A 14,167-nucleotide genomic window follows, 5' to 3' on the forward strand; every position below is an offset into this window, starting at 1 on the left:
GCTATTTATATGTCTGCAATAATTTCCTTCAAGATACAGCAGACTTCAGCTTTATTCTACAAAATCCTTGCCAATGACATAGTTAATCTCGAGGTTACTGCTTAAATTACCCGGGCACCACCGTCTAAGCCCAGATCCTGGTTGGAGACTCTGGCAACAGCTCCCGCACGTGTCAAAGGGTTACTATTATTACCTCTTTAACAGGAACCACGCGTGCCAGTCGGCCACAACAACTTGTCCCCTATGACCTAATTCAACCTATCAGATTTTGCTAATTTTTTTTCAAAGGAACAAAAGGGTGGTTCCTAAAACTCATGATTCAGAAACAGAAAATAAATGTTCCAGAAGTGGGTGCTTCCTAGGAGTATCACTTTCTCTCTAGATCCCCAAATAGGTAACTATTTAGGGACTTGGAGAATTTGACAAGGTAAGCTGTACATCAAATACTGCTCTTAAAACTTAGATTTCATTAAGTGGTCACTGAAGAATGGAAACAAGGAAAGGATTCATACTCATGAATCGGGGGGAAAAAGGGTTGCTTCAGAAACCATTTAACCACAAAGAAAAAAAAAAGACCACCAAAAAGGTACGGAGGACATACTGAGTCCACCACCCTTAAAAAGAGAATAATGTTTCACATATTGATAATGTAGTTTGTCACACAGGTCCCAGAAGAACTTGTGATAAATCAGGTCAGAGGAACACGCTGCAAACTTTGCCCGACAGCCAGGAAGCAGTATCAGTAAGTCCCATTAAGGGCTTCCCTGGTGGCGCAGTGGTTGAGAGTCCGCCTGCGGTGCAGGGGACGCGGGTTCATGCCCCCGTCCAGGAAGATCCCACATGCCGCAGAGTGGCTGGGCCCGTGAGCCATGACCGCTGAGCCTGTGCGTCCGGAGCCTGTGCTCCGCAACAGGAGAGGCCACAACAGTGAGAGGCCCACGTACCGCAAAAAAATAAAAATAAAAAATAAGTCCCATTAAGAGGTGACCGCCACCCTTCAGCAAAGATAGAAGAGGAAATTGACATCCTTTTCTGCCCGTTGTATTTACGGATGGAACAGCCGCGTGGATGGGGATTTGAAGCCATGGAAAGATGTACGCACTCCTGGAGAAACTGAGGTTGGTGGAACCACTCGAGAGAGAAATGAGGCATTACCTGGTAGTACTGAAGGTGTACACACTCAGCAGCTGGATTCCTGTTTCTAGGCTCAGGGAACACGCACACACAACGTCCTCCGCAGCACTCGTGACGATACAGAAGTGGAAAACAACCTGAAATGTCTACCACCAAGTTTTAAATGCCATACAGCAAAGAGCTGGAATTAGATTGATCATCATGAATAAATGTCAAAAACGTGGGGGAAGACAGCAAACTTCACAAAGATACATAAAATATGATATCATTTACATACAAAATAAAAGATCCAAAACCAGTTTCTACATAGCTTATGGATACACACACATGGATGGCAAAGGTACCCAAACATTCCAAACAGTGGATAAAGGAGAAGTAATGAAGCTTCAATTGTAACGTTCTGTTTCTTTGAAAAAACCATCTTGCAACCCAGGACATATAGCAAAAAACGGACATCTAGTAATAACAGGGACATCTAGCAATAAAAGGGGCTACTGGCGGTAAGGTGCCCATCTCTCTACTTTAAAGCAATGAGTCTAACACTTGACCATGAATGATGTTTGACAAAGAATTTAGGTAGAACCACCTTATCAGGTTAAGAAACTCCACGCCTATGCCAGGATTTAAAGTTTGTTGCTACTGTTGGTTAAAGATAAGTGATTACTAAATTTTTTCTGCATTCAATTAGATGGTTGTATTTTTTCTTCTATTTGTTAATGAGGTAAAGTATATTAATAACACATTTTTCTAAAGAAAACACATGCTTACATTCCTGGAATTAAATGCAACTACATCATATGTTTGTTTTTATATATATATATATATATATATATATATATATATGTATATATATATATATAATTGGATTTGGTTTGCCAGTCTTTTATCAAAGATTGTTACCTCTAACTTCACAGCCGAGACTGACCGGCAACTTTTATCATTCTGCCCCTACTGCTTTTGATTTGAAGGTTACTTTAAACATCAACCTACATTGAAAAGGATTGACTGTTTTCTGTATTTTTTGGAAGACTCTATAAAATTGCAACTATCTGCTCTTTTAATTCTTGACAAAATTAGAGTATGAACATCGCAACGGCGTCTAGCGTTCTTTTGGGAGGAAAAACCAGAAGTAGTGATACTATTTCTTTAACGGATGTAAGGTTATTCAGGTTTCCCATTTCCTCAAGTCTAAAGTTTTACGTATTTCCTAGGTAATTACCCATTTCATCTAAGCCTCAAGTTTATTTACACAGAGCTCTTCATATTGTTCTAATGACTGCTCTCTCTAGCTGCAGTTGTTCCTCTTTTCTCACTCTTAACAATTTTTTTCTTGACCAGCTTTGCGTGTGTTAATCTCGTTTGCCTTCTGAACAAAACTGAAGAATCCGCTTTCAGTTTTGTTGATCTTATCTTTGGTCTTTTGCTAACATCTTCAACTGGATGAATAGCTTTTACTAATTTTAAGCATTTCCTCTTTCGTAGAATAAGCAGTGATTCTCCAAAGTTCTCTCTCCAGGAAATTTAAATCCAATGAGTTTGGATGCAATCATTTCAATCATTCAGTTCTACGTATTTTCTAATTTCCAGTGTGATTTCCTCCTTGAGTCCTGAATTATAAGTGTAGTTTTAAAATTTTCCAGGAGTACAAATTTTTATAATGACTGTTTTTAATCACTGATTTGTTAGTTTGGGGCCTTGGATTCACAGGACATGAGGTCAATGGTAACCAATTCTCTAAAATGCCACTGAGACTTCCTGTATGAGTTGTACAATCATTTTTGTAAAATACTTAAGAATGTGAATGCAGAGAGATCTTCAAGATGGCAGAGGAGTAAGACGTGGAGATCACCTTCCTCCCCACAGATACACCAGAAATACATCTACACGTGGAACAACTCCTACAGAGCACCTACTGAATGCTGGCAGAAGCCCTCAGACCTCCCAAAAGGCAAGAAACTCCCCACGTACCTGGGTAGGGCTAAAGAAAAGAGAAAACAGAGACAAAAGAATAGGGACGGAACCCGCACCAGTGGGAGGGAGCCGTGAAGGAGGAAAGGTTTCCATGCACTAGAAGCCCCTTCACTGGTGGAGACGGGGGTGGTGGGGGGAAGCTTCGGGGCCGCGGAGGAGAGCACAGCCACAGGGGTGCGGAGGGCAAAGCGGAGAGATTCCCGCACAGAGGATCGTGCCGACCGGCACTCACCAGCCCGAGAGGCTTGTCTGCTCCCCCGCCGGGGCGGGCGGGGCTGCGAGCGGAGGCTCAGCTTCGGTCTGAGCGCAGGGAGAGGACTGGGGTTGGCGGCGTGAGACTGACGTACCTGCATCTGTGGAAGACCTGAATAGACAACGAATCATCCCAAATTGAGGAGGTGGACTCTAGGAGCAACTGTAGACTTGGGGTTTGCTTTCTGCATCTAACTTGTCTCTGGTTTTATGTTTATCTTAGTTTAGTGTTTAGAGTTTATCATCACTGGTAGATTTGTTTATTGATTTGGTTGTTTTTTTTTTTTTTTAATAAATTTTGTCTTTTTGTGAGTGCGCATGTGTGTGCTTCTTTGTGTGATTTTGTCTGTACAGCTTTGCTTTTACTATTTGTCCTAGGGTTGTGCCTGTCCGTTTTATTTGTTTTTTGTTTTTTTTAGTATAGTTTTTAGCACTTGTTATCATTGGTAGATTTGTTTCTTGCTTTGGTTGCTCTCTTCTTCCTTTCTTTTTTTATGACTTTATAATTTTGTTATTTTTAATACTTTATAAAATTTTAATAACTTCCTTCCTTCCCTCCTTCCTTCCTTTCTTTCTTTCTTCCTTTTCTTCTGAGCCATATGTCTGACAGGGTCTTGGTGCTCCGGCCGGGTGTCAGCCTATGCCTCTGAGGTGGGGGAGCCCAGTTCAGGACATTGGTCCACCAGAGACCTCCCAGCTCCACGTAATATCAAACAGTGAAAACCTCCCAGAGATCTCCCAGAGATCTCCAGCTCCACTCAACAACCAGGAAGCTACAGTGCTAGACACCCCATGCCAAACAACCAGCAAGACAGGAACACGACCCCACCCATTAGAGAGGCTGCCTAAAATCATAATAAGGTCAAGGACACCCCAAAACACACCACCGGACATGGACCTGCCCACCAGAAAGAGAAGATACAGCCTCATCCACCAGAATACAAGCACCAGTCCCCTCCACCAGGAAGCCTACCCAACCCACTGAACCAACCATAGTCACTGGGGGCAGACACCAAAAACAGGAACTATGAACCTGCAGCCTGTGAAAAGGAGACCCCAAACACAGTAAGTTAAGCAAAATGAGAAGACAGAGAAACACACAGCAGATGAAGGAGCAATGTAAAAACCCACCAGACCAAACAAATGAAGAGGAAATAGGCAGTCTACCTGAAAAAGAATTGAGTAATGATAGTAAAGATGATCCAAAATTTTGGAAATAGGAGAAACTACAAGAAACGTTTAACAAGGACCTAGAAGAACTAAAGAGCAAGCAAACAATGATGAACAACACCATAAATGAAATTTAAAATTATCTAGAAGGAATCAATAGCAGAATAACTGAGGCAGAAGAGCGGATAAGTGACCTGGAAGATAAAATAGTGGAAATAACTACCACAGAGCAGAAGAAAAAAGAAAGAACTGAGGACAGTCTCAGAGACCTCTGGGACAACATTAAAAACACCAACATTCGAATTATAGGGGTCCCAGAAGAAGAAGAGAAAAAGAAAGGGACTAAGAAAATATTTAAAGAGATTATAGTTGAAAACTTCCCTAACATGGGAAAGGAAATAGTTAATCAAGTCCAGGAAGTGAAAAGAGTCCCATACAGGATAAATCCAAGGAGAAACATGCCAAGACACATATTAATCAAACTATCAAAAATTAAATACAAAGAAAAAATATTAAAAGCAGCAAGGGAAAAACAACAAATAACATACAAGGGAATCCCTATAAGGTTAACAGCTGATCTTTCAGCAGAAACTCTGCAAGCCAGAAGGGAGTGGCAGGATATATTTAAAGTGATGAAAGGGAAAAAACTACAACCAAGATTACCCTACCCAGCAAGGATCTCATTCAGATTCCACAGAGAAATTAAAACCTTTACAGACAAGCAAAAGCTAAGAGAATTCAGCACCACCAAACCAGCTTTACAACAAATGCTAAAGGAACTTCTCTAGGCAGGAAACACAAGAGAAGGAAAAGACCTACAATAACAAACCCAAAACAATTAAGAAAATGGTAATAGGAACACACATATCAATAATTACCTTAAATGTAAATGGATAAAATGCTCCAACCAAAAGACACAGACTGGCTGAATGGATATAAAAATAACGCCCGTATATATGCTGTGTACAAGAGACCAACTTCAGACCCAGGGACACATACAGACTGAAAATGAGGGAACAGAAAAAGATATTCCATGCAAATGGAAATCAAAAGAAAGCTGGAGTAGCAAATCTCGTATCAGACAAAATAGACTTTAAAAGAAAACTATTACAAGAGATACCTGATACCAAAACCAGAGAAAGATGTCACAAAGAAAGAAAACTACAGGCCAATATCACTGATGAACATAGATGCAAAAATCCTCAACAAAATACTAGCAAACAGAATCCAACAGCACATCAAAAGGATCATACACCATGACCAAGTGGGGCTTATCCCAGGAATGCAAGGATTCTTCAATATACGCAAACCAATCAATGTGATAAACCATATTAACAAACTGAAGGAGAAAAACCATATGATCATCTCAATGGATGCAGAAAAAGCTTTCGACAAAATTCAACACCTATTTATGATAAAAACCCTCCAGAAAGTAGGCATAGAGGGAACTTACCTCAACATAATAAAAGCCATATATGACAAACGCACAGCCAACATCGTTCTCAATGGTGAAAAACTGAAACCATTTCCTCCAAGATGAGGAACAACACAAGGTTGTCCACTCTCACCACTATCATTCAACATAGTTTTGGAAGTTTTAGCCACAGCCATCAGGGAAGAAAAAGAAATAAAAAGAATCCAAATCGGATAAAAAGAAGTAAAGCTGTTGCTCTTTGCAGAGGACACACTATACATAAAGAATCCTAAAGATGCTACCAGAAAACTACTAGAGCTAATCAATGAATTTGGTAAGGTAGCAGGATACAAAATTAATGCACAGAAATCTCTTGCATTCCTATACACTAACAATGAAGGATAAATTAAGGAAACACTCCCATTTACCACTGCAACAAAAAGAATAAAATGCCTAGGAATAAACCTACCTAAGGAGGTAAAAGACCTATATGGAGAAAACTGTAAGACAGTGATGAAAGAAATTAAAGATCATACAAACAGATGGACAGATATACTATGTTCTTGGATTGGAAGAATCAATATTCTGAAAGTGAATATACTACCCAAAGCAATCTACAGATTCAATGCAATACCTATCAAACTACCAATGGCATTTTTCACAGAACTACAACAAAATATTTCATAATTTGTATGGAAACACAAAAGACCCCAAATAGCCAAAGCAATCTTGAGAAAGAAAAATGGAGCTGGAGGAATCAAGCTCCCGGACTTCAGACTATACTACAAAGCTACAGTAATCAAGAGAGTATGGTACTGGCACAAAAACAGAAATACAGATCAATGGAACATGATGGAAAGCCCAGAGATAAGCCCACGCACATATGGTCACCTTATTTTTGATAAAGGAGGCAAGAATATACAATGGAGAAAAGACAGCCTCTTCAATAAGTGGTGCTGGAAAAACTGGACAGCTACATGTGAAGGAATAAAATCAGAACACTCCCTAACCATACACAAAAATAAACTCAAAACAGATTAAAGACATAAATGTAAGGCCAGACACTATAAAACTCTTAGAGGAAAACATAGGCAGAACACTCTGTGACATAAATCACAGCAGGATCCTTTCTGACCCACCTCCTAGAGAAATGGAAATAAACACAAAAATAAACAAATGGGACCTAATGAAACTTAAAAGCTTTTGCACAGCAAAGGAAACCATAAACAAGACAAAAAGACAACCCACAGAATGGGAGAAAATATTTGCAAATGAAGCAACTGACAAAGGATTAATCTACAAAATTTACAAGCAGCTCATGCAGCCCAATACCAAAAAAAATATACTTCAATAAAATAAATTTTTTAAAAAATAAATAAATAAATAAATGTAAGTACTTTCAAGGGATTAAAGGAATTATTAATTGAACATGCCTAAAATTATCAGGAAAAAATTGCTCAAGGGACATTTCTAGTATACCACAATGTTACTACCTTCACAAAAAGATGTTGAAGAACAAATATAGTTATAAGGTGATCTTACCAAGTAGGTAAATATTCTCAGGAATTTATCATCAAGCTGCTAGGCAAAAGAGAGAAATTTTCAATCAAATATTTTAGTACGAGGGCTTCCCTGGTGGCGCAGTGGTTGAGAGTCCGCCTGCAGATGCAGGGGACACGGGTTCGTGCCCCGGTCCGGGAAGATCCCACATGCCGCCTAGAGGCTGGGCCCATGAGCCATGGCCACTGAGCCTGCGCGTCCAGAGCCTGTGCTCCACAGCGGGAGAGGCCACAGCAGTGAGAGGCCTGCGTACTGCAAGAAATATATATATGTGTATATATATATATATATATATATATATGTATATATATATTTTAGTACGAGACTTAAAGGCAGTGAAATTTTCTTTTTTCAGGAGTTACTAGGAGGATGAAGAGAGCCAGTTCCCAGAAAGGGCCTGGCACTCATGAATAAGCACTCAGCAGATGTGAGCATTTGTTACTGGAGAGGCAGTTTAGTTCACTGCCTAAGATATGGGACCCACATGTGCTGCAATCAAAGTCACCTAACGCAAGCATTTCTAAACGTACATTTTCAAAGTGTTCTCGCCCCACCAAAAAAGTCCTCAGCACAGCGCACATAAACATCCCCTCTTGTAGCAACAAATAATGGCACTGTGCCTGTGGGTGTGAATATGTGCCTGTATTTAGGTATTTTAAACATATTTTAAGTAACTGAACATGGAGCCACCTGTCAGAGAAAAGATCGAATTAGGAAACTGGACTTTTAGGATTTACCGTATAGGACAGGGAACTATATTCAATGTCTTGTTATAACCCATAATGGAAAGTAATCTGAAAAACAAAGTGTTTCAGATATATATAGATATATATATGTATATCTATTTCTATATTTCTCTCTATATCTATATAGGGACTCACAGACATAAAGAACATAGAAGAGAAATAGTGACTGTGACTTAAGAATTTATTGTGGGTCAAAGACTTTTCCACGTACAGAAGGTGGGGTGTGATCCCAGCCAGGCAGCCCAGAGCGGGCTCCCTTAACCATTACGCAATTCTGCACCACTTTAAAGTCTGATGACTGTCAGGTTCTTTGTCATGAGGACAAAAACAATGGAAATAAAAGAGTAAACTTCTGAGGTCCACAAGATGTCCATGGTCACCCTGCATGTCGTTACAAAGTACCGTAAAGAACCTAGCGTATGTTAAAGGTCTAACTTGTGAAACATCAACCGTATCCGTGAGATCCTATAGCATTCTGTGTCCTCCTGATTCCCACTTCTTGCTTATAAATGAGTCAGGGGGCTAGATACTGTTTACTGATTGACTCTCAGCATCTATTTGCATCCTCTTCTTCTTTTTTTTTTTTAATATATCACAGGGACTGGAAAGCTAAAAGCCACATTTCCCAGACTCCCTTATCAGCAGGATTCTGGATGAATTCTAGCAACAAGATACACTTGCTTAAGATTGCGGAGACAGAGGAATTCCTTTTCATACAGGGGAAGTTTTCCACATTCTCTCACCCAGTCCCAGGTTCACAGGTGCAAGGCAGCTGGACCATCAGCTGTGATTGCCTCAAGTCCCCTGGGGAAGCAGAACAGAGTCCTGACCTTGGGAACAGAGCCACAGACGTATGAACTTGAAGCCTACCTTGCTGACGTCTGCTCCTTCAGGATTATCCAATAATTTTGCAAGCACCTAATTTCCTGTTTTAACTTCCTCTATACTTCAAATTAGTTTCTGTACCAGTTACTGAATTAACATCTCTCAGCCTCCAACCTACCCTTCCATACTCAGCTTGTGATACAGGCGTGGGGATTCTACAAACCTCATTCCTGATTTGCCAGCGGGCTCCCCGCAAGGCTCTGAGAATTAAATCTCACGGCCACACCCAGACCCAGGGATGCTGGGAAGTGTAGTCTCTGCCATACATGCCATTAATGAATTTTACATGATTACATTTTCATTCCATCACTGATTACACGTACTTATTTCATAAAACTTTGGGTTAAAGAATGACTATTTTGCTCAAATATATCCTTACCAATTCATCTTTCTTTTAATGGCTCATAAGAACTAGTTTTTTGTGTATTCTATAGGTTAACATGTTAAAAACAACTGCACTTTCCTCCAAATAAATTTCATGGTTAGTTCAATCATTTGTTTCTTAGAAAATGCTGGCAAAATATTCTATATGTCTCCATCCATATTCATTTTAATTATTGCAGCACAAAAAACAAATGATCCTCAAATGGCTTGGCCCTTATTGTCTTTTACTAACAAATTTCAAAAGATGTCTAGCATTTAGTAGCCAGCAGTAGGTCTTCCCTGGTGGCATACTGGTTAAGAATCCACCTGCCAATGTAAGGGACACGGGTTCGATCCCTGGTCCGGGAAGATCCCACATGCCACGGAGCCACAACTACTGAGCCTGTGTGCCACAACTCCTGAAGCCTGCGAACCCTAGACCACCCGCTGCAACTACTGAAGCCCACACACCTAGAGCCCATGCACCTAGAGCCCATGCTCCACAACAAGAGAAGCCACCGCGATGAGAAGCCCACGCACCACAATGAAGAGTAGCCCCCGCTCGCCACAACTAGAGAAAGCCTGCACGCAGCAACGAAGATCCAATGCAGCCAAAAAAAAAAAAAAGCCAGCAGTAGGTGCTGTGAAATTTGACAGGGTAACTGATTTGAATATTACATGTTTTTTATAAACTGCTGATAACACTGTAGACTTTTATTCTCATACCCGGTATTCTTAGGTTTTAAAGTCTCACTAATTCATAGCTTCCTTTTGCAACAGCTAAGGTTTCAAGATACCATCATACATTTAGGGCAAGAATCATGATTAATGATAGTAGCCTTAGGGAGAAAACTGAAATTTGTTTAGCTTGTCAGATCTGATCACTGTTTTAATTCATCAAGCAGCCGAAGAAAACTTAAACTAGCAGCGTGCGTGTCCAGCAAGGCCACACCATTGCAGCTTCTGCTTATACTACTGTAACCTCAATACCTTTTTTTTAAAAAAACAGAAAAATCTTTTCAAGCCAGCACCTTGTAAGAGTCAGTTTAACCGAAACTAAATATAGTCTGTAAACCCATTTAACCAGTAACACAAACGGCAAGATTTCACAATGAGCTTCAAGCAAATGGAAGAGTGAGGGTCTCAGCGTCACCCCTTCTTATTTGTGGGACCCCACGCTTCCCTCCTCCCCGACCCATCCCTGGTTAGCACACCAGAAACAGGATTGGGTGTGCCAGAGCCAGTCCATGTGCTATCAGCAATACTGTGATTTCACAGAACTTTTTTTAACCAAAAAAAAAAACCCAGGAGGAAAAAAAAATGACATTTCCTACTGGTACCTTAACATATCATCTAGTGCCCCCCTGGGGTGCACTTCGTCACCCGCCTTGTTTCCAAGACCACCGATCTCCGTATTACAGAGCTTAGATGTTATTTTGGTAACAGTTGGAACACTCAAAACAGGGATAAATCCTGAGCATTTACAAGCATTTGGGGTCCTAGCCTGGACCTACGTACAGGTCAGCTGAAGGGGGTGGATGCCAGGTAATTGATGGTCGTTGAGGTGACCCCCTTAATTCCCTCAGACGTACACAGGAGATGAGGGAAGGAAGCCAGGCCCAGTGCTTCTGATTCGTGGTTCACTTCCTCGGTCCCCGTCTCGTTCGCTTCACCATCAGAGCCTCCCTTTACAAGCGTAACTAACCCTGTCATCTCCTCTGAGCAGTGGCGCTGACTGCGAGTGTGGCCGTAGGTGCCTGCCAGGAACAAGCTCTTGTTAAACGACCCACAGGTGGAATCTCATCATTGAGCTCCTATCTTCATGTCAAACCACCAAAGCAGGTCACTGGGGACTCTCAAATCAGCTCCCAACCAGGGTCTCAACAGCAGCTTTAGGCCATGACGGGCTGGGTACATATCTGTACCATTCTCCGTGAGCCGGTGGCACTAGGATGTTGGGGAACTAAGAGCCTGTGCATCCTATTACCACGTAAACGTCAGCAACTCCTGACACGTGAATATCATCTTGAGTGTCTGTACTACAAAGAAACTCCTACAAGTCTCCTAGCAACCACCAGGAGTTGAACATCGCCCCTTAATGGAAATCCTAACAGGAAGTCAAACCAGATTAAAACTACCGCATTTTAAATGCACTGTTCTAGGTGAATAAAATAACGTGTTATCGCAAAGCAATTTTCTGGGCTTACTATTTTTTATGTCAGTTTGGAATATTTATTGTATTTCTTAACATCCATGGTGCCCCTTAATCAAGAGTATAAAGTCATCTACTTAGATTCTTAGGATTTGCCAAAGTGAGGAACATTCTTAGAATCACAGAATGATAAGCAAATAAGTTTACAAATATTGCAACCATCAATGTCATACGTTTTCCAAACCATAACTCTAACATGGATGTATATTATTCTCCAGACCTTGCAAATTCTCAATGTCCATTTTATCAGTACTGGGAGAGTATGCTTTCAACCATGCAGCTAGCCAGAAAGACTTTTATATATGGAGTGTGCTTCTCACAAAAACCTTCTCTCCTTCCTCTAATATGACAGAAACTGTAGCTGAATCGGAAGACAAAGTGAATTTCAATGATGGCCATCACCTAAAAACATACATAAATTCCTATATCTGGTACCAGAGGTAGAGCTTACCATTTTGATGTTTAAAGAAATGACTTTATGACATCCGTTCATAAATAAAAAGAGAAAACACATTGAGTAGTTTTATAATTGCTTTTTTAGTAAAAAAAAAAAATTAAATTCTGATTATTAGTCCTAACAGAAACAAAGGGTTTAACACAGTGATATCAAATACAACTTTTTAAAAGCTACTTACGTCCAAAGAATCCTCCTTCAGTAGGATAAGGGCCATGTTCTGTGACACCAACCGGCAGGAATAGCCTAGAATTAAAGAAGGAGCAACATACGTGAATTCACCATCCCCACCAGGAACTCACCACGTTCAAGGTCCCCTGAATTCAGCCTCCCTTCCTGTACCTTCCTTATCACCGTGTTTGGCCTATGGGCTCACACAGAGGAATTGAGCAAGTGTGGGGAGGAAAAGCTTACACGGATTCTGACTTTTGCAGACAGCTCTAGTAGCGCTGCTCGGGAGGGTTTTCATAACTAATGGCTGAAAGAAATACTCATCAATTTTCTGTGGATTTTCCTTATCCCTGTTATCTTTGTATTAGGATGAGCTTTGGGTTCTCTAAGGTAAAAGCAAACGCTTTAGGAAGACAAACGGAATCAACGGTGCTCCTCAAGCAGCATAAACGTGCCTACTGTGATACCAAGGTCCCTCACTTGCTTTATAAAAAGGCGGGTAATTCTCACAGCAGGCTTCTAAGGAAGCCTATGATACCCACAGAGTCACTTTTCCTGCGAAAGCTCAAAGCAACCCCCACTTCAAGAAATAACTCTGAGTCAAGAGTGTCCCAATGCTAACTCTTAACAATTCCCATTACATTTTTAGACAATGGTATCTCTGTAGGTTAATTTCACCAAGATACCCTTTTCCACTTTTCCTCCCGGAAGGCAAACGTATTTTCTATGAAGCTGTTTCCTACTCAGACTTTGCAGTACACGCGTGACAGGTGGAGATGCTTGGTGACACAACGACCAAGGTAAGAGCCTCTCCGGACTCTTCCCCTTGTCCCCACACTCTGGGGAGAACAAGGCAGTGGCCCCAGCCAACCCCAACTCCAGGGGTGTCTGTCAGGGCCCTGGGCTCTCTTTCAAATCACCCTCCACCATCTTGGTGCCCCTCAAGAGAGCTGCCATCAACATGTGCTTTTCACCAAGCTCCATCTTAATTTATCTCATTGAGAAAAGTCAAAGAAACAGTCCTTCCACCTAGAGAAGTGGTCCTTACAATGATCATGGACCAATGATCACAGAAACAGGGAACAAGTCGTCAGCATAAAGAACGTCAACCTTCAAAACAAGGACGCGGGTGACCATCTCAAGGAAGGGCCGTAACCAATGCTTAGGCAACAGGAGTCTGGGTTCTCCTCCGCAGAAGAGCCAAAATACCCCTTCCCACAGATGCTATATTTAACTAGAAAGGGAGACAAGCATTTAACTAGTGGACAAGTCACGGAACTGCTGCGTTTACGTGCTCCATTCTACCCAGAAGGTCCTCTTTTCACCCTCAAGAAACCCTACTAACAGGCACAAAACAGAACTCAAGACAGACAACAAGATGAGAGAAACCTCGGGGTATTTTTGGGGGGTAGAAAATAAATATTTGTGTTTATTTTGGAATGTATGAAGTGTATCCTTCACTGACGAGTGTCATTTGAGAGGACTATTATAAACCACCTGAGAACACAAATTTTAAAGCACAAAATTATGACTTTTCATCTAACTGTCATTTTCTTAAAGCGATACCTTGAAGATCTATTCCAGGCAGTTAACGACAGTTATGTGAAGGGAATGAGATAATTTTGCTCGTTAAAACCTCACGTATCATTTGAAAAGCGAAAACAACTGAATAGTTTAAAATCACAGGACCACATGGGCAAATACCTGTTCAACCTCTAAGAGGAAAACTAAAGGGAGGAAACACAGCACAATTCTCCACACATTTTCAAACTTGCTCAAGTCTGTATTTTAACAATAGTGATGAGTAGAAATGAGAGTTTCCCAGAATGCCACTG

The 14,167-nt window shown here is 41.0% G+C and overlaps 1 protein-coding gene across 1 annotated transcript in view; it reads right to left on the minus strand.

Annotated features, from left to right (window-relative positions):
* The window catches only part of ATP8A2 (ATPase phospholipid transporting 8A2), a 391,847-nt gene that overhangs the window by 296,737 nt on the left and 80,943 nt on the right, over positions 1–14,167 (minus strand). The window contains exon 23 of the mRNA XM_024753564.1: positions 12,343–12,407. Within this exon, the coding sequence (XP_024609332.1) occupies positions 12,343–12,407 (65 nt within the window). The remainder of the gene's footprint in view (positions 1–12,342; positions 12,408–14,167) is intronic.

Source organism: Neophocaena asiaeorientalis, unplaced genomic scaffold, assembly GCF_003031525.2.
Source record: "Neophocaena asiaeorientalis asiaeorientalis breed wild unplaced genomic scaffold, Neophocaena_asiaeorientalis_V1.1 scaffold443, whole genome shotgun sequence".
NCBI classification, from domain to species: Eukaryota; Metazoa; Chordata; class Mammalia; order Artiodactyla; family Phocoenidae; genus Neophocaena; species Neophocaena asiaeorientalis.